Below are 27,025 nucleotides of genomic sequence, written 5' to 3'. Positions count from 1 at the left end.
ACTTCATCCGCACGTTGTTTAATATAATAACTTATTATTTTCAAATATATATGATGAAGTAGAGCTGTGGTGTTTATTATTCCCAGACAAGACAGTACAATCTAAAAACGTAAAAAGGGTCATACAACATCAAAAAACAGAAGTACAAACTATAATAAAAGGATCAAGTTGCTGTGAGTGAAAATATATAACGAAAGGGTACAGACAGCTAGCCTGGTCCATCCATGTCCAATCTATGGGCTGCGTTCCAAATAACATTATTTTTCTTATTGCTTATATGTTCTCCAGCTACCCTTACAGAGTAACACCAGTTGCACACAGGATGCATACAATTAGGACACAGTACAGGTTTAATCACTGATTAGCACACCTGTAGTGGCATCCATGTATCTTCTGGGGCTGTGCAGAGGATTATGAGGCAGAATAACATCCTGCTATTTATGGCATAGTTAATTCATTAATTGGAATAGTATGATGGAATGGGTGGGGAACGCAGGGAATCTCTCGCGAGTTCACCTCCTACGCCCACCAACCGGACCCTCCGTGTGACGTTATTCCGGCGTCCTGCTTCGCGCTTCTCGCTTCGAGCACCAATCGGGCATTCCACCTGCGCGTGTCCTCCTACTCGTCCTCTTGACAGCATAAGCGGTTTTCGTCGTACGTTAGTAAGTGAAGTTTTAGTACTAGTCGTCACTAAATGTACGCATGCGTTTAGACGCGTATGGTTGACGTCTAACGTACATTTGGACGATGTTTTAGACGCTTTTGAGTTTTGACACATCCATGGTGCAACGACGTGTTCGATGCCTCGCGTCTGACTCGTCGGGGTTGCCCTTAAGCCATCCCAGCCGCTGTTAGCGGGGCTAGCGATGTTGCAAAGGTTTGATAAGGTGAACAATGTTAGTCCTCTTCTTAGAGGTGCTGGAGGTGACAATGTCATGTAGATTGTGTTGTGTACTGTAGAGGTTATGTAGCTGTACATAGGCTACGCTAGCTCTCTTTGCTCCCTCCACAACGTGAGGGGATACTTGTACAATATACTCAATGGTAAGTTATCTCCAGAAACCACAGGCCATGTTTAAAGCAGCCTTATTATTGATAGATTATATATTGGCCTATAATGATATTATATGTATTTATTTATCCATCCGTCATGATTTAAGTTCCTAGTGCATCCTTGATTGACAGTTTTACATCCGATATTTACCTCTGTATATACTTCAATGACATACGTTAATGTCAGTGTTGTGTTCTGTTTGCCACCTAATAGGGCGTGTGCTATCTGTTAGGACGCTTCTGTTAGTTAGGGTAAGAGGTTAGGGAGCCAATAGTGGTTAAAAGTTGAGATCATGCATCTCATTTCAATCCTCGATGGAAATGATCACATACAAGCACATGCGTGTACTGCTATGATGATCACAACAACGAGAGATCAGTGCCATCTAGTTCACCCTTCAGTGCTCACATGGTTATCGCTGTTCAATAGATAATGGTTTGACTTGCCTAACGCTTTGTGTGTAGTATCTCAATATTCTCACACAGTATCCTACACCCTTTGGGGTGGATGGTTTCCTTCCTAAAGGGAGCAGATTGTAGGTCCTATTTTCTCCCCACTTGGTTTACCATTTGCTGTAAAAGAGAAATACGAAGATCCGTCATTTGGTCACACTTCTTCAGAGATGGATGTGGGGATCTCAAAGTGTCGCGTGTTCCTCAACTACAGCCCCAGTTCTCTCTTCTCTCAGTGAGACGCGCGTCTGCATGTTGTTTCGTCCGCTTGCTTTTCCATCCAATGTTGGCTTACCTCCAACCTATGGCCTGCTCCAATATATTTTGTAGAGACAATCGGTAAGGAAAAATAGTTGGAGGTATTGCAGCTGTTCATGCAAATCAGCTCAGCTCCCATTGTTGGGCTGGGACGATTGCAGTTTGACCTTCTGCTTCAAACAAACCATGTGCCTACAAACCTGAAATATTACCTAATATACTGTTAAATATTTATGCTGTGTAATATAATCCAGTTGAGGATGCATCTACTGTAGGCTTGCTTCGCTTTCATGGATGTGCTGCATGAGTTGTTTGACAGATTTTACAGTGAAGTTGACTGTACACTGATTCCTGCTATGATGTCATGAAAGAATCACGATTACATAAAGATGCTTTTTTTTTATTCTACACAAAAATAGCATGGAAAAGGAACTCGACTCGACAGACTGCCTGAATGTCTGGCTCGCGAGCGTGTCAAGAGAAGTGAGCACCGATGAAGGCCCTCACGTTGTTGTGTCCCGTCTAGGTCACGCGTTCCTTCGGCGGGGCGTTGCATCATGGACGCGATAAAGGAAGGTCCCGAGAGAAGCATGAGCCCGGGCCGAGTGGTGGCCCTCGCTGCCGGCCTCTCTATAGGGGCCGGGGTGGGCTACATGGTCTACCGCCACCTGAGCAGCACCAGTATCAGTGCCACCTGTGAGTCCTCCGCTTCCCTTTCCTAGTTTGTTCAAACATATGAAAGATGCTGTGTTGGAGGCAGACACACTGCAAATAAAATGAGTTAATCTTTTTGTAACCGTTTGTTCCAAACCAATCATAGGCAATTTATTAAATCAAAGTAATGTATGAACATACACAACATTACGAAAAGTAAACAAGATAAATAATGCACTTCAGTCGTACCGTGATCAGGCACCAAATGTCATGAACCCTTTCTGATTGAGATTGAGAACCTGGTGTTATGCCAGGCATGCAGACATACAGCCTCCGGGCTACACCCACACGGGCCCTTAATGTGACCGCTCGTTCACTTACAGACCTCTCACTTCAGCCATTTAAATGTACCCATCTAAAATATTCCCTGTTCAAGCATAGTCTTCTTGATGTTTTATGTTGCCGTTTACAGCCCAGCTGGTCAGCTGTGAAGAGTCTACGATGACTCTTCCCCTGGACGTGTACAGGAATATGTCAAGACACCAGGCCACCTTTCTGGATACGGTTAGTAGCATATAAGTAAACTCAACAGGCAGTGTTCTGTCATGACGCTATATATCTTGTTGAACAACAGTAAAGCTCATTTTTAAATGGCCACACACCATTTGCCTATGATTTAAATGTGCCTTTTTATTCTGAGAAGGTGTCTGTGATTTTTTTAAACACACTAGTGCAACAAGAACCCTGTTACAAAAGTAAGACATCAGCTTCCAATTTTACCTTTAGTTATGCACTATAAGCTAGAGATACACCTGCTGCTTAAACATGCATAAGGCGAGAACTAAAATGGTCTGGTATTCAGGCCGTAAAGATTATAATTAGAGATGTGTGGTTGTATTTAGCCATTGGCTGATAGTCAGATATTTTGGCGCCTGGGGCATGTCAGTGAAGCAAGGTGAGAGAAGCTTTGTGGTCGGGGCTGAGCGTACGAAAGGGAACCAATTAGAATGGCCTTGTCGAGTTTGAAGAAATTCAGAGCTTTGGAATAAGATAAACTATCAAATGTGCAACTGCTACAGGCTGTACAAAGTCAGACGGGCGGGTAAGATTAATGTTTCCCACCCGTCTAACCTTGCGGGTGAGATAAGTTAACATAAGTTAACACAATTAACATATCTTCTAAAAGCTGCGAGCCCGGGAAGTAGGTAATGGATCATGTTTACTTGCTCCCGACAGGCTTTCAATGGGATGAACGTGTGACCAAGAAAATAATATCCTAATGGAGTGTGGTCAAGTCCAGGATTGACAACTTGGATAAGCGGTGCTGCTTCTCTCGTTTCTCCTACAAGGCCAGAGAGCGGTCTGGAGCCCATGTCCAGGTCATGCCGGCCACAGGGGGTCCCTGCCCTCAGACAGCTGTGGGTTTACTCCTTCGGGGGTCCCCGGAACAGATACTAATGGCCAAGTGTGTCCTGGGCAACCTGGTCACAGACTGTGAGCCAGCCACTGAAGTCCTGGAGGTGCCCCAGACGGCCTTTGGAAGGATCATAGGTAAGCCTGCAGCACCAATGCCAATAAGGACTTTATAGACTTTGTGGGACCTCCGACACTGCAGAAATATTTCACACGCCCCAACACTATTATTTGCTGGAATTAACAAAAGAATCCATGGACACATTTTGCAACTGTTCTGAATAACACGTGAATTTGAAATCTAGCATTACCCTGCCCGTGCACTTGCAGATTTGAGGATCTAAATGCCAGAGCAGTAACATAACTTACATAGACTGATTGTTTTGTATTTTGAATGAGGAGACGTTTATTTTTGCTCACGAAACGCTGGCAATCCGAGGTGAGTTGAGGGAGTTGTGCAATAGTTTAGACATGGGTGATGATGAGGCTCTAGCCTTGATTCTTCACACAAAGCCACTCGCATATATTCAGCAGCAGGGTTTTGTTTTTCATCACCTTTAGTCATTCCCTGTCCCAATTAAAAACAACATAGTGAAGTTTCTTTCCCCTTATACTGGCTGGATAGATACAGTAGATAGATAGATACAACTTTATTAATCCCCCGCAGGAGAAGTTTGTTAAACTAGAGAGAGTGCTGGAGAGTTTGCAGCTCCTTCTTTGTGTCGCAGGCCGTGGAGGGGAGTCTCTAAAGCTAATCACGCAGACCACCGGCGCCAGGGTCGTTTGTCCCCGGGAGAGGCGGCAGGACCCTGGGGCCATGGGCAAAGTGACCATCACAGGCACCCATCAGGAGGTGCAGCAGGCCAAGGTGGGGTGGCAACACAAACCTTTTGATTCTGAAATGGTCCCGTTTTGGAACCATCATTGCATTTTCTAACTCCCTTAAATCTGCTGTAGCCTCAATTTGAGAATTGTAAAGAGAAAGGGGAAAATATCAGGAGAACGCACCCTCCCTCTCTGATCCATTTCCAACACAGTAGGGTTATCAAATCTTGCCTAAAGCACCTTCAATGCTGTTCGATTTTAGACTTGAATCGTAAGAAAACTAGTAGTGATATAGTTAAAAATTTAAGTTCAATAGAAATACCAAAGTTCAGGAGAAATCTATTTAAAATGTACCTTTAAGCTATTCTGTTCAAGAGACACTCGTGTTCCGAGTTAATTGGCTATTACAAATTCCGAGGCAGAGCTATCAGTGATTAGCTGTGGTAAAGGTTTGGTAACGATATCGGTATTCGGTACCAAAGTTATTAATGGAATCGAAGTTGGTATCGGAACAACTCTTGACCATTATTAACCACCATTGACCCAAACCTGCTTCCAGGAGTTGATACTGGAGAAGGTGCGTGACGACACCACGGTAAGGAGGAAGATCTGCCAGTCATCCGCCCTTCGCCTGAAACGAGGGCCGCATGATCTCCAGGCCCCCAAGTGTGAGGACGCGGAGCCACAGCCGCCGGGACCGGCTGTCAACCACAACAACAACAACGGGCCCTGCTCCCTGAAGCCCGAGGAGCTGGCGCTGAGTCTGCAGTCCAACAAGCCCGGGAACAAGGAGGAGAAGCCCGAGGAGCTGGCGCTGAGTCTGCAGTCCAACAAGCCCGGGTACAAGGACGAGAACCCCGAGGAGCTGGCCTCCCCAGACTCCCTCTCCGAAGTGTCCAAGTTTGAAAGTGAGCCGGCCTTCCTCGCATTACCTCACATGATGGAAAGTGAAAGTGAAACTTAAGGCTCAGTTCTGGTTCCACGTCGACGCAACACAAGGGCATTGGGGCAGTGTGAGCTCAATGGAAAAGTATGGTTCCACGTTGGAACCATTACGGACCCATTACGTCCTTGCGGACCCTCCTTGCGTCCAACGCAAGGGCCTGACGGGCCTGACGGGCCTGACGCGCCTCCCAAAAATGTTAACCTTACATCGAGGCGAGGGCTGTGATTGGTCCGCTACCGTAAACCCGATGTTAACCCGAAGCAGATCCAGGACATTGGACATTGCGTTGCATCAACGTGGAACCATAACAAAGCCTTATGTCATCCGGTAGCCCCATGTCCTTATTTGGTTGCGTTTCCCCCCCTGTCGTTCTCCGGTCCAGTTCCCAGCCCGGACCTGAGCTTCCAGCCCGACGAGCACCTGGAGGTGTACGTCTCGGCGTCGGAGAACCCCAGCCACTTCTGGATCCAGATCCTGGGGGTTCGCTCCCTGCAGCTCGACAAGCTGACGGAGGAGATGAGTCGCTTGTACGCCGCGGGAACACCCAGCGTGAGTGCCCCATCGTCTCTCCTCTATGCTTTATTTATGATCATTGCACACTCTGCCTGCTCCTCGTCGCGGGGGATGTATTAACCCTCCATTATTAATGAGGAAAAAGCTGATAATTGCACAGCAGGCAAAGATGTTTGCATTTTTAATTGAGCTCACACTCTAGTAGGGGCTATCGTAATGTTATCACTTTTCTGGATGAATGACTCAAAGCTGGGTAACTCCTTACAGGAGCACATGATAGAGTCCATCGTGGTAGGGGACATTGTGGCCGCCCCGTACCGGGACCATTGCACGTGGAACAGGGCCCGAGTGCTGGGCCTGCATGGGTCCGGCCTGGTGGACCTTTACTACGTGGACTTTGGAGACAACCAAGATCTGCCCAAAGACAGCCTGCGCAGCATGAGGTAGACGGGGCTCTTGTGGTTAATAACCATTAACGGTGAAGTATTACAACATAATGCATCATTTTGATTGATCTGTCCTTCCAGGAGTGATTTCCTCAGTTTACCGTTCCAGGCCATTGAGTGTAGCCTGGCAGAAGTACAGCCAGCAGGTTTTATGCATTTTAATCCCTCTCAGTACTGTAGAAAAAATAAAAAATAAACTACTACTGCTGACCGCATGAATTCCACATCCTCAAATCGGTTTTTCTGCCAGATGAGGCCTGGACCGAGGCAGCCCTGGATGACTTTGAAAAACTAACTTATTGCGCTGAGTGGCGCCCCCTGCGGGCCAAGCTGTGCAGTTACTCCCACTCTGAAGTTTGCACCTGGCCAAGTATGAAGCTCTATGACAACAGCCAGGGCAAGGTGAGCTGTTTCACTCTTGAGCTCTCCACGTTGAGGTGGTGCCTTCTGGGTTTCTTCCGCTTACTTTGCAGAAACAATCTGAACGTTCTGAAGCTGGTTGACGTTTAGTTGTTGTTTGTATACTATAAACCCCTTCCACACATAGTTCCCGGTAAACGACTCTGATAACATTGCAGGCCACACTCTTGCTGCACACTATTCACACATGCAGCTACTGCATCTTTTCACAAATGGCATAGCAATGCCAGAACAATGGCCAGCAGTGGGCGGTAATGCAACACTGAGAGGAGCTCCCTTATTTTGGATCCTGTCCCGTTTCCAGTTCTCTTCGAAAAACTGAGCTTGTTTGCAAACAAATTAGGCTGCATTAATATTATTATTGGATCACTCAAAAGCATTGGCTAATTTAGATAAACAGTGGCAGATTAAAATACGTCTTTAGTGGAGTCTTGCGATTAGTTTGCTCACGGTGCACTTACGTCGGCCAGCTGCCATAAAACACGCTGACTGCAGTGAGTCACTTTATGCAGTAACGGTATCAACATATTTGGTGACTCAATGATTATGACTAGGACCCTGCAGATGACCGTGAATGTGTTTTTTGTTTGTCTTGTCCACGTGAAGGCTGTAGATCTGGGTGAGGAGCTCATCCGTCTGGGCCACGCCGTGAGTTGCCAGGACTCAGGCAGCGCAGGAGGGGACGCTGAAAACCTTGGCTCTCTGCAGAGAATGCTGGTAAGCAATTCACCATCAAGAATGCTTCGCAAACTCTGTGGCCGACTTGATTATTTGAAATGAACAACTTCATTGACACAATTCAAAGTCCTTTTTAGGAGCCATTTGCACTAAATAACATAAGAATCGTAAAGTCCTCATCGTCAATCCTTTACAGAAGTGTAAATCAAGGAATTCAATTAAACGGTTAGACGGATAAGGGTTTACGCTTAAAATAATTGGTTAAAATTTGAATAGATACAAATGCTTCCTAGAAATTTTTCTCATTTCTTATTTTGGTCGGCAGGATGATGTGATCGGGGCGTCGTCTGAGCTGAGCCTGTCCTGTATAAGCCTATCAGGTTGGTGTTACCAGGTTGGGGTTATCGCGTGAGATGCCCCCATAGTGGCTAATGATCTGGCCCATTGAAAGCATATGCAATGAAATCAGAATGGGACTAATCACTTGCCCCTTTGGAACTCCACATGACCGAGCAGCATTGGAAAACTTTAAACATGGATTACGGCTTGGTGGTAGACCGGAAATAATTTAGAATAGCAAGATGAGGGGCTGGGCACCCGGTGGTGTGGGACTCGGTAATAAGGGTAATAAAGTCAAATTTGGGCTGTGGTAGGAAAAACTTATTTAAAAAAAAAAAAGCCCGATCGTAAATAGTTTTCCAATAACTATGCGCCCATCGTGGTTTATTCCTTACTAAATGCCCTTTGTACCTTTCATGTTCCAGAAGTTGCTTCCATCTCTGGAAGCGTTGACGATACCATTGATGATGAGCTTTTCTGATGTCAAGGTAGTCAAGTTCTCCTCAATGCCTTTCTCTATCGTAACATAACCATAAAATGATTCATAGTATTCTTTTTGATGTTTCACTTTGTAATATTAAGACAGACGGAAGGATTCTTGGCATATTAGCGGCTGACCACTTCAATTATAACCTAATTTGTTGTTACTTCTTATGGAAACAAACTAGAGCAAAATCTATTAACTATTATCTATTAACAAAGTCATGGGGACTATGTAAAAATGGACAGTACTTGCATATTATATTTTAACAGTATATCGTCCCACTTTCATAACATGTATTTCACTCATTTGAAATCCATCCGGTCACTACTCCATACTATATCATTCACTGCCCCCCCCCGTCTTTCCTCCAGCCTCCAGCATGGACCGTCCACACCCCTGCATCCCTTTGATGTGGATTGCTGCAGGTGAATCTCTACCTAGCTGTGTGAGCCCCAACACCCTGCATTGATGAAGCGTTACTTACTTGAATGTGTGCAACAGTTAAAATCTTCCCGAAAAAGTAGTGGTCTTTAGTCACCCAAATGCAGGATTTATTTGTTGCTGTCGTTTATTTTTTTAATAGTGCCACTGTTTCTGTTACGTTCAAGACTGCTTTGGGTTCATAATCAGGATATCGGGTTCAAAACTTCCCTGAGGCCAGTTCATGGCTAAGTCACTGGTAAGCTGGACCGTGGCTGTAATGTTTCAGTTTGCTGTGTGCGTGCGTGCGTGCGTGCGTGCGTGCGTGCGTGCGTGCGTGCGTGCGTGCGTGTGTGCGTGCGTGCATGTGCTCGTGTGAATGCCCAGCTGTTGAATACATTGAATATATATTGAAGAGAAATATATTGTTCAGGTTATATTATTGTTTTAATATTAAATATCGTTATTTTGTGAAACTTAAGATGTATCTATAATACTGCAGTGCTATTTGTCTGCAGAAATACAATAGTGATCTTCAATAAAGAATTTATTTGTCTTAAATGTGGAAGAGACTCTTCATTTGTAAATATGGCTGATCCATAGGTGGCTGTGGACAATGGTTCTAACAACATAGAATAAGATCTTCAAATTATTGTTCTAGGCGTGAAAGGGTTGTTTAGAAAGCTATTTAAAATGCTGATTTGCTTTCGGGATCTAAAGGAGCTGTAGGTAAGATTTGAGAGCTGTTAAGAGAGAGAGAGAGAGCATATAAACAAGATGTAACATCCCTCTGCATCCTCCCTACGTTTCTCAGCCACTAAGAATTGTTGGGATTCACTTACTAACAGCTGGCAGACGGCTATGCATTTTCTATCAGATTAAAGTCAAATAATAGCTGTTATAAATTTTACCTACAGCACATGTAATTGCCATTTAATCTAGGCTTTGATATATTTGTTATGTTTAGAAATAAAACGCAATGGTTTGTTCCGGAAGAAAAATCATGAATATCAATATATCTGAATGGAAATGGAAGTCAGTCATTCAATAACAGGAGAATGGTCAATGTTTTGTTTTCTATACAAGTCCCTGACCTCAATCCCGACCCACCAATCACAAGAAAGTAGGTTACGCTCGCACATGCGCAGAAGCGGCGGAGTAATTGTTGATATTCTGCTGTGTAGTATTGATCTTTAGACGTTGGCTTTTTAAGCCAATACATCCCCGATTAAGGGCTATTATTTGTATAAGTTAGCACAGGAAAGGAGCATGTCCATATGAAGGGTTGATGGAGGACGCCAGGGACATGGTATATTGGCTATGACATTATATTCTGGTTCATATGTCGCTATGTTAGTAGAGAAAGGCCGTGTGGTTTCTCTTTGTTATGTTTCTAGCAGCTAGCCTTTTAGCTAAACCTATGCTGATACCATTCAGAAATAACACACAAACTGCTCCTGCCCTTATACGCCACGTATTGATGATTATTTAAGACGTGTTTTACAATGTGACTTCTACGAAAACATGTTCTATGGGTCCTGTATACCAACCAGAAGACGGGTTTCCGCTAGCTATGCTAACCTAGCTAGCACTAGGAGATAAGGCCGCCAGGTTTCACGTAAACATTTCCGTGTTATGGGTGTCAAATATCTCGCTAAATGAGTGATGAAATGTCCATAGCAGTCGATTATCTCTTCAGACCATTTTTTAAATAATATATTGTACATTGTTTTGTAGCTTGCAAATTGGATAACGTTAACGCATTAAGCAACAAAGACGTTGTTGTTCTTCCTGATCCTCAGATGAGGAAATTGCAAAAGTATTGTAGCAATGATTAACAGCAATGATTATGTGATCGTCTGATATCGCAGGGTCTACGCGCTAAAATGTATCATGTCAACATGTCCGTTATTGAAAGTCCAATTCAGAACGGTATTATCCTAAGTGGCTGACTTATTAAGTAGCAGGTAGGGACGGGTTAAAGGTAGTCTTCTAGGTGTTCTGGCCAAACACACCCTTAATACTAGACTTGAGCCCTTTTATTAAAACAATAGGGCATATTTCTGATAATGTGTGTGTGCTTTCTTATTTTTAACACATTTTAAGGCTGAGCGCACCCCACGTTCCGAACGAAAGAGGAGGGATTCGTTTGGGATGTTTGATGGGTATGACAGCTGTAGTGAGGAGTCGACCAGCAGTTCCAGCTCGGACGATAGTGAGGATGAGGTGGTTCCCGCAACCCTGCCCATTATTAAGAACAATGGACAGGTTTACACGTATCCTGATGGCAAGGCGGGAATGGGTGAGTAAAACACATGTTCATGACAATTGACCAAAAATATTCATACAATATTGAGAATTCATCACAATCTCCAATATTTATGAGTTGAACGAATGTCTTGTGTGGTCTATATTCAACAGCCACTTGCGAGATGTGCGGGATGGTGGGCGTGCGTGATGCATTCTATTCCAAGACCAAACGTTTCTGCAGTGTATCCTGCTCCAGAAGTTATTCTTCCAATTCCAAAAAAGCTAGCATCTTGGCTAGACTTCAGGTACTTTCTCGGATTTACTCAGTGGTGTGATTTGACTTTAAATCCATGCAAGTATTTGGAAGTGATACACAAGTCTGTTAACATGTCCACTTGTTGTTGTTTTTAAGGGTAAACCACCAACGAAAAAAGCCAAGGTGTTACAGAAACAGCCTCTCATGGCAAAGCTGGCAGCTTACGCACAGTACCAAGCCAGTCAGCAGAACCAGGCCAAACTGAAAGCTGGTATGCCATACAAAATACAATTTAAAAATGTGTCTGTCGATTAGGTGGCCAATGCAAAAAACAATCACCTCAACCTTCAAACGTTTGCCCCCCCCCCCCCCCCAGCTGTGGCCCCGGTCGAAAGCTTTGACTGGGGTCGATACATCGTCAACAATAGCACGGCAGGAGCCCCCGTTGGCTGTTTCAAGCATGTGAGTACAGCCGATACTCAATATACTCCCAATATTAAGCGATAACCATGTTTTTGTATTAATCATATATGTGTGTTTATCTCTGGCTGGTAGGCCCCCATGGGAACCTGCTGGGGAGACCTAGCGGAAGGTGTGAGGGTGGAGGTGCTCAACTCGGACACCACCCTCTCGACCAAAGTCTACTGGATAGCAGGGATCATTAAACTAGCAGGTTAGCCTTGGGCTTCATTTGGAGCGTTTGCTGTTTAATTAATGGTAATGCGGTGACTGGCCTCACACAACATCAGTGTCGATGTTCATCTTCTTAACCTCTCATTTGTAGAAACACCCGCCTAAATTTGGACTGTATTTCACGTGGTACGATATTGTGCGTTTATATTCCTAATTTATTTTCAGGGTTCAAGGCGCTACTGCGGTACGAGGGCTTTGACAACGACACCAGTAAAGACTTCTGGTGTAACCTGGGCATCCCAGAGATCCACCCTGTTGGCTGGTGTGCATCCAGCAACAAGCCCCTCGTACCTCCGAAAAGTATATCAATGTTTATATATATATATATTTTTTATAACATATGCTTTTCGTTTTGTTCCTGCGTGTCCTTGGATCGCTTATGAACCGATTTCCGATCCCCTTCTTAGCCATACAGCTCAAATACTCCAACTGGAAGGCCTTTCTCGTCAAGCGCCTCACCGGTGCCAAAACACTGCCAGCGGACTTCGCCACCAGGGTGAGGAATAATCGGTCTCTATAATTATACATCTACATCTATATATATCTCAACTCATAAAAATTTGATTCTATTTATTTCTGGATCAAGACGCTAAAACTAATAATCACAAGGATGACATGCAAAAGTAAAATACTTATTTCCAGTATGGTCCTTACAATCTCAATCTCTCTGGGATTTGTCATTATGTATTTATTTTACTCTCTCTATTTCCAACGTATGCATTGGGACAATGCATTTAAACACTCTATAGTTGTTATTAAAAAAATAATAATAATTTCCCCCTCTTGCTCTGCTAGGTGCACGAAAACTTGCAGTTCCCCTTTAAGAAGCTGATGCGCGTGGAGGTGGTGGACAAGAACCACCTGAGCAGGACGCGGGTGGCCCTGGTGGAGCAGGTGATCGGAGGCCGGCTGCGGCTGGTGTACGAGGACAGCCTTGACGGCTCGGACGACTTCTGGTGCCACATGTACAGCCCGCTCATCCACAACATCGGCTGGTCGCGCAGCATCGGCCACCGGTTCAAGCGCTCCGGTGAGTCGGCCACACGTTGTAGTCATGGGGGTTAATTCATTAAAAAGAATACTTTTTAAAATTCTGTTTAGAATCACACAACAATTCGGGACTGAGCGCTCTAAAATATATCTCTATGATACAATTTATGTATAAAATGTTTTGCTATTTTAATGCCAGAAGAGGGTTTGTAGTAAACCAAAGTATTAAACAATATTTAACCTTTCTACATTCAAATATCTAAACCTACTAAACATAGGTTAGATATGTATTGTTTTTGTACTTGCATTATCCCAAATTTTTACAACAATGTCCAAACCCAGAGAAATACTTATTTGTATTCAAGGTAACGGCCCATTACATTTGGTGAGGTGTAATGGGAATGTCAATGGCGTTCTAACCCCTTTACCCTCTAACTTATATTATATTAAAAAATATTCAAATATTCAAAAACAGTAATTCAATAGAGACATAATTTATCAGGTTACTACATTATCTCTGCCTATGTTGCATCATGTAGAGTTTCACTGCGATTGTGGTGAAGCCAAAACCCCAGTGTGCCTACACTACTTACTGACGTCGTCAAATTACCTATTTGGTTCCTGTTTGGACCGCAAGCTGCAGATATTGTGCAGATAGGGTGCAGCATGGATAACACATTGATATCTGAGAAACGGTTGTGGTTTGGGTTACTGTGAGTGAGTAATGTAGGGTTACACTGCCTTAGTACTTTAGGTTTATGGTATTTACAGTAGGGTTAGTACTGTAGGGTTGTGGGTATTACTTAAGGGTAGTATTTTAGGGTTAGGATAGGTAGTGTTCGGTTGGGTTTGTATTGAAGGGTTGTGGGTAGTTCTTTAGGGTTATCACTGTAGGGTTAGGCTAGGTAGTGTTGGGTTGGGGTTAGGACTGTAGGGTTGTGGGTAGTTCTTTAGGGTTATCACTGTAGGGTTAGGTAGTGTTGGGTTGGGGTTAGGACTGTAGGGTTGTGGGTGGGTAGTTATTAGGGGTCCAAGCCAACAGGTTGGATCCCTATTGTTTTTGTAAGGATTTTTCCTATTATTATACTTCCTACCAAGAAAGTGGTACCACAGCCCAGACCGTAAATGGTGCCGACATGCCAATTGCATGACTAGATCCAGGTCCGTGAAGACTATTCAGACGACAAAATCCAGACACGCCGGTCACTAGGTGGCGCTATACCAAGGAATACGCGTTTGGGGCTATAACTCCCACACCGAACCTCCCAGAGTCCAAAAACTTGTACACACAGATGCACTGGAGTCTGCTGCATCTTTTGGCCTAGGCCACGCCCATTTGCGTCTATGAATATTTTTCGCTAAATCGCGAAAACCGCAAAACTGTTTTTTCGCTACTCCTCCCACAATTCTCGCCCGATCAACACCAAACTTTTCACACGACATCTTCAGACGCACACGCAAAGGAATCGTGAGACACATTTTTGATGCGACCTTCGACGACGAAACGGTAGCGTTTTGAATATTGGTTTATGAGCTAAATTAGACGTGGAAAATCAAAAATCCAAAGAAATCCAAAATTAGACATCGGAACGAGTCCAAATTGTACACACATGTTGGTGCTAACCTTATTGTCGTACGATAAAAATTTGGGGGCGCCATAAACGAGGAAATTGTATATCTTCTACAAAATTTAGCCGCGAAAACGCTACACTGACTTCTCGCTACTCCTACCACAGTCAAATCCTTTGTATCCACAGGTTCAGGGTAGCGTTTTGAACACATGCTTCGCGTTGTGCCGGCGAAACGCACATTTCTTGTCGCGTTGTGCCGGCGAAATGCACACTTCTTGGACCCCTGCATAACTGCTTGCAGTTCTAGTTTAGGGTTATCACTGTAGGGTTAGGCTAGGTAGTGTTGGGTTGGGGTTAGTACCGTAGGGTTAGGGTTATTAATCCAGTGTATATGTTTCAGCTGTGGATTCAGGGTAATGACTGTAGTTATTGTTGATAAGTCGGGTAAGAACTGTACTAAACGGTGTGATTTGATGAAAATAAGTATTTAGTGTTTTTTTTTTTTTTTTTTTTTTTTTTTTCAGATGTGACAAAGAAGATGGAGGGTCAAATGGATGCTCCGTCACCACTATTCCAGAAGGTATGGTTATTGAATATGATTTGATGATATAGTGTGACAATAGGGCGATATGGAGTGTTTCCTTACTGTGTGTGTGTGTGTGTGTGTGTGTGTGTGTGTGTGTGTGTGTGTGTGTGTGTGTGTGTGTGTGTGTGTGTGTGTGTGTGTGTGTGTGTGTGTGTGTGTGTGTGTGTGTGTGTTAGGTGAGAGATGTGGACCAGACTGGGGAGTGGTTCAGAGATGGCATGAAGCTGGAGGCCATCGACCCACTAAACCTCTCTGCTATATGTGTGGCTACTGTAAGAAAGGTGAGTCTTCCCCCTTTTACAATATTTACTACTACAAATATAATCACAGCACTCACGCAAATTCCTGCATCAGTGCTTCTCTAACAGACTGAAGGGAGTTTAGAGCTAAAGAAGATTGTGTCGCTCTTATCAACAGCTTGGACACTTTTGTCCAAGGTGCATTTTATTATTCCCTTAGTTAATTAGTAGTTAGATTTAGTAGTGTGGTACGATACTAACCCTCCCCAACACAATCGAATCAACACTGAGATAGTGACTATTACTGTGCTCTTTGTTTGTAGGTGTTAGCAGCCAGCTACCTCATAATACTGTTCATTACATGTTATAGCAGAAGGCTACCTCATGATAAAGTACATTGCATGTTATAGCAGAAGGCTACCTCATGATAAAGTACATTACATGTGTTAGCAGACAGCTACCTCATGATAAAGTACATTACATGTGTTAGCAGAAGGCTACCTCATGATACAGTTCATTACATGTGTTAGCAGACAGCTACCTCATGATACAGTTCATTACATGTGTTAGCAGAAGGCTACCTCATGATACAGTTCATTACATGTGTTAGCAGAAGGCTACCTCATGATACAGTTCATTACATGTGTTAGCAGAAGGCTACCTCATGATACAGTTCATTACATGTGTTAGCAGAAGGCTACCTCATGATACAGTTCATTACATGTGTTAGCAGAAGGCTGCCTCATGCTACAGTTCATTACATGTGTTTGTAGGTGTTGGCAGACGGCTACCTCATGATACAGTTCATTACATGTGTTTGTAGGTGTTGGCAGACGGCTACCTCATGATTGGAATCGACGGCTCGGAGGCAGTGGACGGCTCGGACTGGTTCTGCTACCACTCCACCTCCCCTTCCATCTTCCCCGCCGGCTTCTGTGAAATCAACAGCATTGAACTCACACCCCCAAGAGGTAGAAATGCAACTCATCAGTTGCAATGACTCGCCGATTCATTAACGCGTAGACACAGACTTGCCTTAAAGCGTAACTGACACTAAGAATTGTATCCTATTGTCTGATTGGCTTTTCTTGTGGTAATGCGTTTTGTTGTGATGACGGTAAACCTATTGCTATGGCTTATTTTAAGCCAAGGAAATGCTAGCCGTATCTTGTTTAGTGTTCTGCTGTCCCTGTTTGGCTGCTCTTTAAAGACGGACACGTAGCGTCGACTGATAAGACATGATCTCCATCTCTCTCACCGTGTAGCTAAGCTCTCACCTCTTGTTTGTTGGCCAGTGTTTTCTAATGCCATAGTCTCACCTGACTGTTCCCCAGGGTGCACTAAACTACCATATAAATGGTTTGACTACCTCAGAGAAACGGGTTCAATAGCGGCTCCGGTCAAGCTCTTTAACAAGGTAGGCCACGTTACCGCTTTGTCTGGCTGTTTGATGTTCTCCTCAGATCACAAAGCTGTGCGTTCAAATTCATGTGCTCGTGCTGTTAAAGCTACTTTGTTTCGTGCTATTTTATCTCTGAAAGCCTATTTTGATCATTGGTTCAGCCGCACACAAACACCCCTCCTACTAGTTGTACGTCCTTGCACTTAATGTTTGCACTTATGTAGCATCTTACCGTAGCTATCTTTGTTGTGTACGGGGAATGGGTTAACCTAGCAATTGTAAGTGCTTTGCACTCGGTTCTATGAACATCCTTACTGTACCGAGTCCCGACAGAGATATATTGTTGTTTCACCTTCATCTGACAAATGTACTTATTGTTTTATTATTAAGTCGCTTTGGATGAAAGCGTCGGCTAAGTGCTAAACATAAACCTAACCCATGAGTCGTCTCCGTGTGCCTGGACCCCCCCCGTCTCTCTCTCCGCCCCCCATCAGGACGTCCCCAACCACGGCTTCCGCCAGGGCATGAAGCTGGAGGCGGTGGACCTGATGGAGCCGCGGCTGGTGTGCGTCGCCACGGTGACCCGCATCGTCCACCGCCTCCTGCGCATCCACTTTGACGGCTGGGAGGACGAGTACGACCAGTGGGTGGACTGCGAGTCCCCGGACCTCTACCCCGTGGGCTGGTGCCAGCTGACCGGCTACCAGCTGCAGCCGCCCGCCGCGCAGAGTGAGTCATTGTACACCACCTGTGGTTGTTGTTGTTGTTGTTATTAACTATTTTTAGCATTATAAACAGAATTGTTAGTATTGGCCACACAGCCAACCGACGATACTGGATCTATGTGGCTGAATGACTTTTGGGACTTTTCCTTACAATTTATTTCAAACTTTAAACTTGAAATGTTGTTTACTGCCTGCCAGGCGCCCGGGAGATGCCCTCTAGCGTGCCCAAGCAGAAGAAGAAGGCAACGCAGTACAAAGGACAAAAGAAAAGTGAGAATTCCCTCCATGTCGTCTTGTTTAATCCAGCCCTGTGTCTCCATGTCTTCCTCTTCGTGTGTGTGCGTGTGTGTGTGTGTTAGAGACAATTTGTTGTCTATAGAAAAGCCTTACTTATACTTTTCTAGTAATTCACACTGCTGGTATGCTCCTATTTGGTATCCAAAGGGGGAGAAAGGGTTGTTTGTGGTATCAGTAGGTGTGTTTTGGAGGTCACCCAATCGTAGAAGTGACTGTGAACGACCATGCTGTTGCTCAATGTTTCCCCAAGCTTTCGTAGCTTTGCTGGTGTTTTACTAGTGATGCCGAACTAGATGCTAGAAGTTCTTGGCAAGACTCTGCCAGGGGATTATTATTATAATTATTAGGGGGCCAAGCACTGTGCTGAGTAAATTGGATACCTGGCCCCCACAGTGTATGATGTATTGTAATTATCGTTTTATTAATATTCCACGTCAAATCCACTTGATTGGACCACCAAAAATAACCTTAGCCTTCCTGGTCTCATATGAAATCCCAACATGACTGTGCAGTGTGAAGAATAAAGTGTCTCCCCATTGCTCTTAATGAGTAGCTTAACCCGAGTCTCGCTTGGCGTTTAGAGCGGAAGATCCCAGTCGGTCGACGGCCCTTCGGTCAAGCAGGGAGGAGGAGGAGCTTTTCTGGGGACGAGGAGCAGAGCCCGCCCCCCTACCCTGCCCCCGGACCCACCCGGCCACGCCCCCGCACCCACCTCCACCTCCAACAAACGCACAAATCAGGTAACTGCACTTTCCTATTAACCTGCGTGGCTGCCCTCGATGTCACATCAGGTGGGGCTAGGTGTAACGGCTGTGGCCTTGTGTTGGTGCACACCTCTGGCTGCTTAAGCTGCATGTCCCGGCTGTTTCTGAGCCTTGCTTTCTGTATGTTCCCTTCCTTCCCCAGCCGTCTGCTCCCCTTCTTGTAAAACAGTAAACTGCGCTGTTTGGAAGGTTGTTCCATGACATCGCAGGGGTGTTTTATTTAGTTTTTGTTTGTAAACCGTACATGTTTTCTTATGTACGGTTTACTCCATTTAACATGAACGAATGGGGGGCTCGAGCAACTGGTATTCCCCTCTTTAGTGGTCTGATGTTTTTAACACAGTCTCATGTCCCCATTACAGCCGCTGTCATGACCCGGTGTCCCTGTTATTAAAGTCCCCGTTATTAAAGTCCCCGTTAAACCGCGGGTCTTGTCACCCTTTCAGCCCGGGCCGTGTCCCCTTTAACCCCGGGTTATGTCCCGGTAACACTCTGGTTCATGTCCCTGTTACAGTGCTGAACTCTGGTTCAGTGGTTCATGTGCCCGTTACACTCTGGTTCATGTCCCCGTTACATCCCGGGGTCATGTTCCCGTTACATTCTGGTTCATGTCCTCGTCTCACCCCGTATCATGTCCGTTGGAGGTGTGCCCAGCTGTAGTCCACTCATCCCTGTTCCCCTTTCTCCCGCTCTCTCTCCGGGGGTCCCCGAGCAGAGTCTCTGCTGCGGCTGAAGGAGGAGGCGACCGAGGGGGACGAGTTCACCTTCTCGCAGGGCGTGTCCGACCAGGAGAGCAACGGATCGGCGGGCTACTACATCAAACAGGAGCCCTGAGAAGGTTCTGCAACGGGGAACTGGGGGGGGGGGGGGTGAACACACGACGACAGAACAGCGCCTTGTCAACCATTTCGGTTCTGTATTGGTTTTATTTTGAACGGGCCTGGAGATCTTACTGGAGAGAGGGGGTACAGAGAAGCTGTCTCTGGCCCTTTGCAAAACTTTGTAGCTGTCTCCACGCACGCACACGCGCATATATATTGTGGCCCAGTTCATCCTTCAGGAAGAGGAGGAGCGATCGGACACATTCTCTCAGCCCCCCCTCCCCCTCCCCCTACCGGTTCATGTCATTGGGAGGGAAGAGTTCCAAAATATCTGCTCCTTTTCCCGGAAGAAAAACTCATCGAAATCCATAGCAAGAGACTGAGCTCTAGATGTGTCCCCCAGATGGCAGGAGAGTGGGAGCTGCTGGTGTAGACGGAGATAGGGCAGGAATAGGAGCTGCCGCTGCTGCTGCTGGTATAGATGGAGGTATTCTTGCAAGGTTCCATCAAAGCCACGTCTGGCCTTAACACCTGGCTGATGCCACCACTCTGGGACCAGATGCGGGGAAAGCCGCACAGAGACCTGCAGAAACTGTGACTAAAAACATTTATTGGCGGTGGCGTTGGGTGTAATTAAACAGAGAAAAAAAACAACAAAAAAATATCTTTCCTTCGCTGACTTTATTTGATGTTTTTTTTTTTTTTGTTCCTTGAGAGCATTTTCACCAATCCAGAGAGAAGCGGGGGAAAGAAGAAGACCGAATTGTGTATGTTTTCGTTCTTCCTGTAGTTTTGAACAGTTTTGCCAGGTGGACTTATACTTTTGTTTATAGTACTTGAAGTTCTGTTATTTTGGTCATATTCTGTCTTAAAACGATGATAACTTACTTTGCATAAATTTTGGTGGCTGGATGGGGTACTTAATGTGTGTTGTTCTATAAGAGTGAGTCTATTGATAAAATAGTATGATAAACTATGGATAGAGAACTACAGTATATAAGATTTTAATTTGAACAGAGGACAACTTTCAATTGCTAGACGGGGTTGGACTCTAGCCACTCCCTGCCACCATTATAAATAAGGTCTCTTGAATGAACATAAAGATAATGTGGGAGGGATGTCCTTCTGCCCTTGAAACCATTCACTTATATTGGACTACAGTCCTGGCATTTGTTTTTCCACTGATAACAGCCGTACACCTCCTCCCACAATGCATTTCAGGAAATTATCGAGCACCAGCACTCTCTTAGGATTCTCTGTTAGTTGGTTGTTTAGATGCAAGTGGATTTTTATCAGGGTTCTATTCATCAATTCATGCAGAGGCCCAGATCCCCATGTTGGAGTATCGTCATCTTTCTACATAATTAGTTTGAAGTGTATTGGCAATATCTGACTTAGTAATAACATTGAGTTAATTTGATGGCTTTGCCATGGTGCACATTAAAAACATCAAGACCTCCTTACATGCCTCCTGGAAGCCACCTCACTCAGACTTGTGGTTATTCTAAGACAGGCCTTTATAAACAGTCCATTTGGCTTACCATACCTTAATTTGAATATTATTGCATAGTTTTCCAAACGCCATTGATGAGATCAACACTTGCTGCAGCATGAGCTGAGCAGTGGCCTGTGATGTAAACATCTGATTAGTATGTAGGCCAGTGCCTCATGCTTTCTTATTCCCAAATCAACCTACATGCTTCTTCAGGTATTGCTATCGTCTTGGTGTGCATAAAAGCAACAAAATGGTGTCAGATTGTACTGCTGGCTTGTTATACCAGTCCAATCCGCCATGTTCAAATACACTACACTGGCTGGTCAGACTTAACCTGTGTTTTTCATTTGTTTTTGGACCATGATTAACGTTTTCAAGTGGCTGTGTGGCTGCTATTCAGTATAGTTTCTTTCTCCCATAACTCTCACATGGTCAGGACACGAGAGGCATGTATGTATGTAATGGATGTGCGTACAAGAAAACGCAGCAGATATTTTGTCTCAATCAAGCGGCTGAATGTGTTGACGTTATGTAAGAGTATATGCAAGGTGTTTTCTGTTCCATTGCTTGAGTTCTCATGTCAGAGCCATATGTATGCAAGTAGTCAGTTATTCAGATGAGCCACAGAATAACCGGTTTATGTTCAGTAATAAATTAATACGCAATGCACTGCTATTACATATATCCTTAAAGGCAGCATTCACACAGTGAGTTCTAGAAGTGGCACAAGACAGAATATGTAGAAAGATATTTTTGCTTTATTATAAGAATGATAACATGGAGCAAAAAAAAGACAATTTATTCCATTCGATTTTGTTTTCTTCATAGTTTCGAAAAATGGACACAAATCTGTATGTGACAATTTAGTTTATTGTTCTGAGTCGGAAACTTGCAGCTATTTATCTACTACCTCCTGGTGAAATTTAGCACATATCCAAGAGTTTGTGTGTTTATGCTACTGCTGTGGGATAGCATATGCAAAATGAAAAATCTGTAACCTGAAATGTTTCTCTGGAAGACTAGACACCAAACATAAGAATTTTATCACAGCTTGCAGGATAGTCTTCTGATTAGATTAATATGCAATAAAGTTCCCGTATTCTATATTTTACGTAGACATCAAAGATCTAACCCTCTAATGTCACTACATTGAAATAGAAATTACATAAATATTCTAACCAGATATTGTATCACCTTTTATTTAGTTTTTGGGGCTGTTACCATAACCCATGCCGAATACTCTCTCTGTGACAATAGAACAACAACACATGAGCTCATTTTTTACCAGTACGATTCCGGGTTTAAATCTCAGGAAAAAGCTTTTTCTGCATTTCCTTCGAATCTGTTTGTATTTCCAACTGCATTATTCAAAGCTTTGTGTGAGTCAAATAGCATGGGTTGAAATGCCAGCTGGGGGTTGCTGCCAAGTGTTTGTTCGGCTGATGTCCTGTTTTCATATCCTCCTTGCTCGTATCTCCTCTAATTGTTCTGTTCTGTGTTCAGCTAATCGTGTTGTTGATTGATGAGGTCGCCCCATTATTTATTGAGAAGTTCAATATGATTGCTTGCAGTTTTATGTTAGATTTTTGTAATTGGCATTGTCATTGGTATTTTGATTAGGGGGTATTCAATGAGGTAATTTTTGGTTCCAAGTGGATAACAAAGGCAACTAAAATACAATGGTTCCAAGACCAAATGAGCAATAACATTGTAGTGTCACACAATCATAAGTAGAAGGGTGGGCTTTTGATTAGACTTTCATTTGAGAGTATATTTCCCATTTTGTAAGGAGGGAGGAGGGTAAGAATCAAGCATTTATAACTTTACTCACCCAGTTGCATCATAACCCAGTGCAATTCCAAGACTGTTTTATGGACTCACGTTGCTGCTACGTTAAAAAATCCCTCACAACTCGCATTTTGGTTCATGCAAAATGCGCCACCTCACAAATTGAAATGGAAAATTTCTCACTAGTCACTAAGGTAATTTGCTTGCAGGGCTCAATAAGATGGCTGAGGATTACCAGATTGCATGATAGCGGTGTGCTTATATATTTCCTCACTGTTCGCTGTTATTCCCTGTATTGGGATGGGAGGGGTTGACGCAAGGGGACAACTCCTAATCGATGTTCAGACTTGAGAATGGGTATTTTGTTTTCCTCTTGATACTAACACGGGTCTTTTATATGTGATAGCCCCAATTATATTCAACTATATCGTGGTGCTATATATTTGATACATTTATTGTATTACTGTTGTGAATTGAGAGGGTTAAGTTATGGTGAAATTTATTTTGGATACAAATGTTGAACTTAAATCTATTAAAATTTAACACTGACCCTTTGAGGTACATATTAGATTGCAGTTTTAAAGTTTGTAAATCTTTTTGATAGTGTACGTTACCTTTTCATATGTTAAGTTGTGCTGTGATCAAGCTTTGAATTTGTAAATAAAGCCAAATGTTGGGAAAGTGCTGGTTATGAGAAGTCTTCTTCACATTGTCAAAGTTCTGGTCCAAGTCATGTGCAGTGTTGCAAGGTCATGCCAAGTATTAAGCACACAGTTAATGTTAACTTAATCCCTCCTATCAGCGCCTTTTGAGTTGGCCCCCGGAAACAAATCCCATGTCCATCCGAGATTATACCCATACTAAATCTTTTAGGAAAAGGCCTGATGCCCTCAAGAGTTTGGACGTTAAAGTTTCAGAAATCAGGGAGAAGATTGAGATCTTGTCAAGTTTTATTCAAAAACCGAAATCACCATTTTAGCAGCAGAAACCATCATGATACTCTCACAAGGAATGCAACTTGGGGAAAGGTGTTTGAAGCTGGAATGAAACAAGGAAGCCGGAATGGAACAAGGACTTCAGGTCCACAAAGCAGACCCAAAACAGTACAGTAAGACATGACGGGGGGGGGGGGGGGAGACGCCTTGACGGATCCGCCGTCTGCCCTCCGTGGGTAGACGGGAGGAACACCAAAGGGGCAAAGACACTGGTCGTCCACCAGCGTGCCCGGTGTCCGGGTTGTAGGAGAGGGGGCAGGTGGGTTTAGTCGTACAGCCAGCTCTGGGCGCAGCTGACGTAGCTGGACACCTCGTCGTCCTTGAACCACAGGCTGATCTCGTGCTTGGCACTCTCCACAGAGTCGCTGCCGTGGATGATGTTCCTGAGCGGTTGAAGAGAATCATTTAGCCCAACGGAACTTGACCCATTTTGACCACCACAAGGGCAGCAGAACTGCCTTGGAGATATTGAAACATCTGTAGCAGTATTGCGACCAGACAACAGGCAAGCCCGGATAAAGAATCAAGACGTTCATGACTGACGACTATGGGATCCGTTCCTTACTTTCCAACTTGGATGCAGTAGTCGCCCCTGATGGTACCAGGCTTGGAGTCGGCTGGGTTGGTCTCGCCCAGCATCACTCTGCCGGTCTTCACTGCATTCAGACCCTCCCACACCTGTAGGAGAGGACATCAGTCGGTAAGTATTCTGGGTGCAGTATTCGGTTGGGACACTGATTCATTTGATTTTGTCTTACGGAATTCTGTAAGACCGTATCTCGTGTTCATTCTCAAAGAAATATACATCTTGCATCACTGAAAATGTGATAGAATTAAATTGAAATTACTGTCATTTTAGAGTGGAAGAAATGTTGATAATTTCAGTGACGTATTATGCTCAGCGATCCATTTCAAACTGTCGACTGCTTCCTTCAAATGTGTTGAAAATAGAAATGACATGTCTCAACTTGCTCAGTTTTCTTCCAACTAAAGAAAGTGCTCCGTCAGTGTCGATGTGCATGTGGGTTAATTACCATGGCGACCACAGGCCCAGAGCTCATGTATTTGACCAGGCTGGGGAAGAAGGGCCTCTCCTTCAGGTCTGCGTAGTGCTGCTGAAGAAGCTCAACTTTGGCCTGCAACACACCAACCAGAAGACAATAGTCAAGTTTCACAAATTGAACAGTAAATCAGACTTGCAGTCAAGCTCCAGTAGATTTGGTTAGAAGTGCAGGGCGGCAATCATTCTCCTCCACCTCCCTCAGAAAAGCAGCAAATTAACACGCAAGCATTCATTAAGCCTGATCAATGAACCAAATATTTGAATCTCTATTTAGCATTAGACAGCAAATGGCTGCATTCGTGTTTGCTAAATCTCCCAACGAAAACGCCATTTTCTGATTTACATATTCTGTCAATCTACTAATCTTTGCTGCAGCTGCAATGCAGTGAGGTAAGTGGTAATGCTCATAAGTGCTTACTGCATGAACCATCAGGTTAGCAGAGCCACAGTGCTTGTGTAAGCAGGATAAGAACCAGGCGCTTAGCAGCAGAGCAACAGTCAGGAATAGCAGGGGTCAACTAATCTGACCCACCTAAGGTCGATGCAGACTCGCAACCAGTTAAAACAATCTGAGACAAATCAGTGAATGCATATTTCCTAACCAGGGGGTTTAAGAACGGTCCCATGAACTTACCGTTGTCATCTTCATCGCCACCAGTTTGAAGCCCTTCTGCTCAAACCTCTTGATGATGTCTCCGACGAGTCCCCTCTGGACTCCATCGGGCTTGACGGCGATGAAGGTGCGCTCGGTGTCAGACATGATTCTGGAAAGGATAGGTTAAGGATTACAGACAAGACGCAACTTTTAAAGAAGAAAGTACAAAACTGCACACAAAATCACTCACAGCCCTTGAGCGCAATTATCCGCTTTGGGGCCGGATGCCGAGGCCCCCGACCCCATCGGAGAGTATATTGCATTGACTGAAAGCTACCTCGGTTGATGTGGAAGGTGCACTGCGATCAACGATCACTCAACTCGCTTTAGCGTTGACGGCTGCAGTGACGAGCCGGAGCTGTTTAGACACGACCCGTGGACATACAATTGCGAGCTCTTTGCGCATGGGCGAAGCTTTGTCGGCGCATGCGGTGTATCGTATTGGGAAGTTGATGGGAGCTGGGGCTTTCTTTGACCAACTGCTGTCAAATCCAGCAGCGAATGCCCGTCTCATTATGTTACACATCATCACTATAAGTGAGGGCGGCTGATTGGGTACTCGATTAGACTTTTGGTATACATCTGGCTGCGGTCCGGATGCCCCTTCCGCAAATAATTGCAGCAAGGCCTTAAAAAGAGCATGGTCTTTTGTTCATGCCGGCTTCTATCACGGCACTAAATTTCCGCTCGTGTCTCGTACTTCCTGCAGACCATGTTGCATCAATGGCATCCACTCAAAAGAACGTGCTAGAATAACATTTAAAATTGTTCAACGACTTCAGTAACTCAAGTTTAAGGTGCGGTAGCGTAGAATGGAAACCCCGCCCGCCGTCATGTCACGTTTAGCGCTGGCTACGCCACGTATCACCAGCAAGTCACGATCAAAGATCACTGCACCGAGATCGTGAAACACAAATCCTAATAAAAACCATTATTCTGATGCAAATAAACCCATAAAAACAGCGTTTATTGCGTTACCTTGTGGATTCCGGTGTGGGGACGAGAAGTGTCTGCTGTGGCTGACGTGAGAAGAAGACCTGGTGACGCGTCACTATTGCTTTTATAGCTGGAGAGGGAGTGGGGAACATAAAGCATCATGTACTGAACTTCAGCGCAAACCAAGCTTTTATCATCGGATTATGCATGTTGAAATGCTTTCTAAAGGTCGATTTATGAGCAGATAAAGATTCACTTATTTTCAGTTTTTTAACAAAAATGGACGGACTCAAATTTGATGTATTTTTTGTTTTGATATATATATTTTTTAAAGAGGCTAAACAAAGAACATTATTTTTGACTACAACCTCTTTTTGGAAAATCTTGGAAACAATTTACTCTGAACTGCCATTTAGTGTTTAGAAAAGAAATGCATATTGTCGTTTAGCGTATAAATCGCAGAACAAGCCAAAGTGGTGCTTATTGCGGAGGAAAAGGGGCGGACCTTGAACTAGTCCAGCTCATGGACGGTCCACCAGCTCTATGGACCAAGTCAAGATGATTGGTCCAGCCAATCAACCCAGTCAGTCATGG

General features: G+C 44.3%; 3 protein-coding genes across 6 annotated transcripts; 2 read left to right on the top strand and 1 right to left on the bottom strand.

Moving 5' to 3' along the window:
* The first annotated feature begins 537 nt into the window (after window positions 1–537).
* tdrkh (tudor and KH domain containing) lies at window positions 538–9,470 on the top strand. 3 transcript variants are annotated; one of them, XM_030340718.1, is made up of 14 exons: window positions 538–665; window positions 2,294–2,463; window positions 2,894–2,985; window positions 3,771–3,972; window positions 4,563–4,702; window positions 5,219–5,567; window positions 5,988–6,154; window positions 6,386–6,561; window positions 6,646–6,710; window positions 6,815–6,966; window positions 7,591–7,701; window positions 7,988–8,042; window positions 8,427–8,489; window positions 8,857–9,470. In XM_030340718.1, the coding sequence occupies exons 2-13, from the start codon at window positions 2,325–2,327 to the stop codon at window positions 8,480–8,482; spliced, it is 1,704 nt and encodes a 567-aa protein (XP_030196578.1). In that variant the 5' UTR covers window positions 538–665; window positions 2,294–2,324; the 3' UTR covers window positions 8,483–8,489; window positions 8,857–9,470. The 3 variants fall into 3 exon arrangements, with proteins under 3 accessions (XP_030196578.1, XP_030196579.1, XP_030196577.1); XM_030340719.1 differs by lacking the exon at window positions 538–665 and adding an exon at window positions 675–1,047; XM_030340717.1 differs by lacking the exon at window positions 538–665 and adding an exon at window positions 1,598–1,744.
* Window positions 9,471–10,014: 544 nt separating this feature from the next.
* mbtd1 (mbt domain containing 1) lies at window positions 10,015–23,466 on the top strand. Its single transcript, XM_030340713.1, has 17 exons — window positions 10,015–10,214; window positions 11,012–11,207; window positions 11,327–11,460; window positions 11,568–11,682; window positions 11,788–11,873; window positions 11,967–12,084; window positions 12,270–12,404; window positions 12,512–12,600; window positions 12,900–13,134; window positions 15,190–15,245; window positions 15,428–15,532; window positions 16,314–16,461; window positions 16,825–16,907; window positions 17,387–17,621; window positions 17,816–17,887; window positions 18,496–18,654; window positions 19,394–23,466. The coding sequence occupies exons 1-17, from the start codon at window positions 10,194–10,196 to the stop codon at window positions 19,510–19,512; spliced, it is 2,106 nt and encodes a 701-aa protein (XP_030196573.1). The 5' UTR covers window positions 10,015–10,193; the 3' UTR covers window positions 19,513–23,466.
* Window positions 23,467–23,714: 248 nt separating this feature from the next.
* On the bottom strand, window positions 23,715–26,629 carry nme2a (NME/NM23 nucleoside diphosphate kinase 2a). Of its 2 annotated transcripts, none has more exons than XM_030340715.1 (5): window positions 26,474–26,629; window positions 25,475–25,604; window positions 24,812–24,913; window positions 24,343–24,455; window positions 23,715–24,160 (listed from the first exon to the last, which is right to left on the bottom strand). In XM_030340715.1, exons 1-5 carry the CDS (start codon window positions 26,581–26,583, stop codon window positions 24,043–24,045), a joined length of 573 nt encoding a protein of 190 aa, XP_030196575.1. In that variant the 5' UTR covers window positions 26,584–26,629; the 3' UTR covers window positions 23,715–24,042. The 2 variants fall into 2 exon arrangements, with proteins under 2 accessions (XP_030196575.1, XP_030196576.1); XM_030340716.1 differs by lacking the exon at window positions 26,474–26,629 and adding an exon at window positions 25,773–25,797.
* Window positions 26,630–27,025: the final 396 nt, after the last annotated feature.

The sequence above is a fragment of the Gadus morhua genome, chromosome 18 (genome assembly GCF_902167405.1).
Source record: "Gadus morhua chromosome 18, gadMor3.0, whole genome shotgun sequence".
Lineage (NCBI taxonomy): Eukaryota > Metazoa > Chordata > Actinopteri > Gadiformes > Gadidae > Gadus > Gadus morhua.
This window is presented reverse-complemented; position numbering and strand designations above follow the sequence as displayed.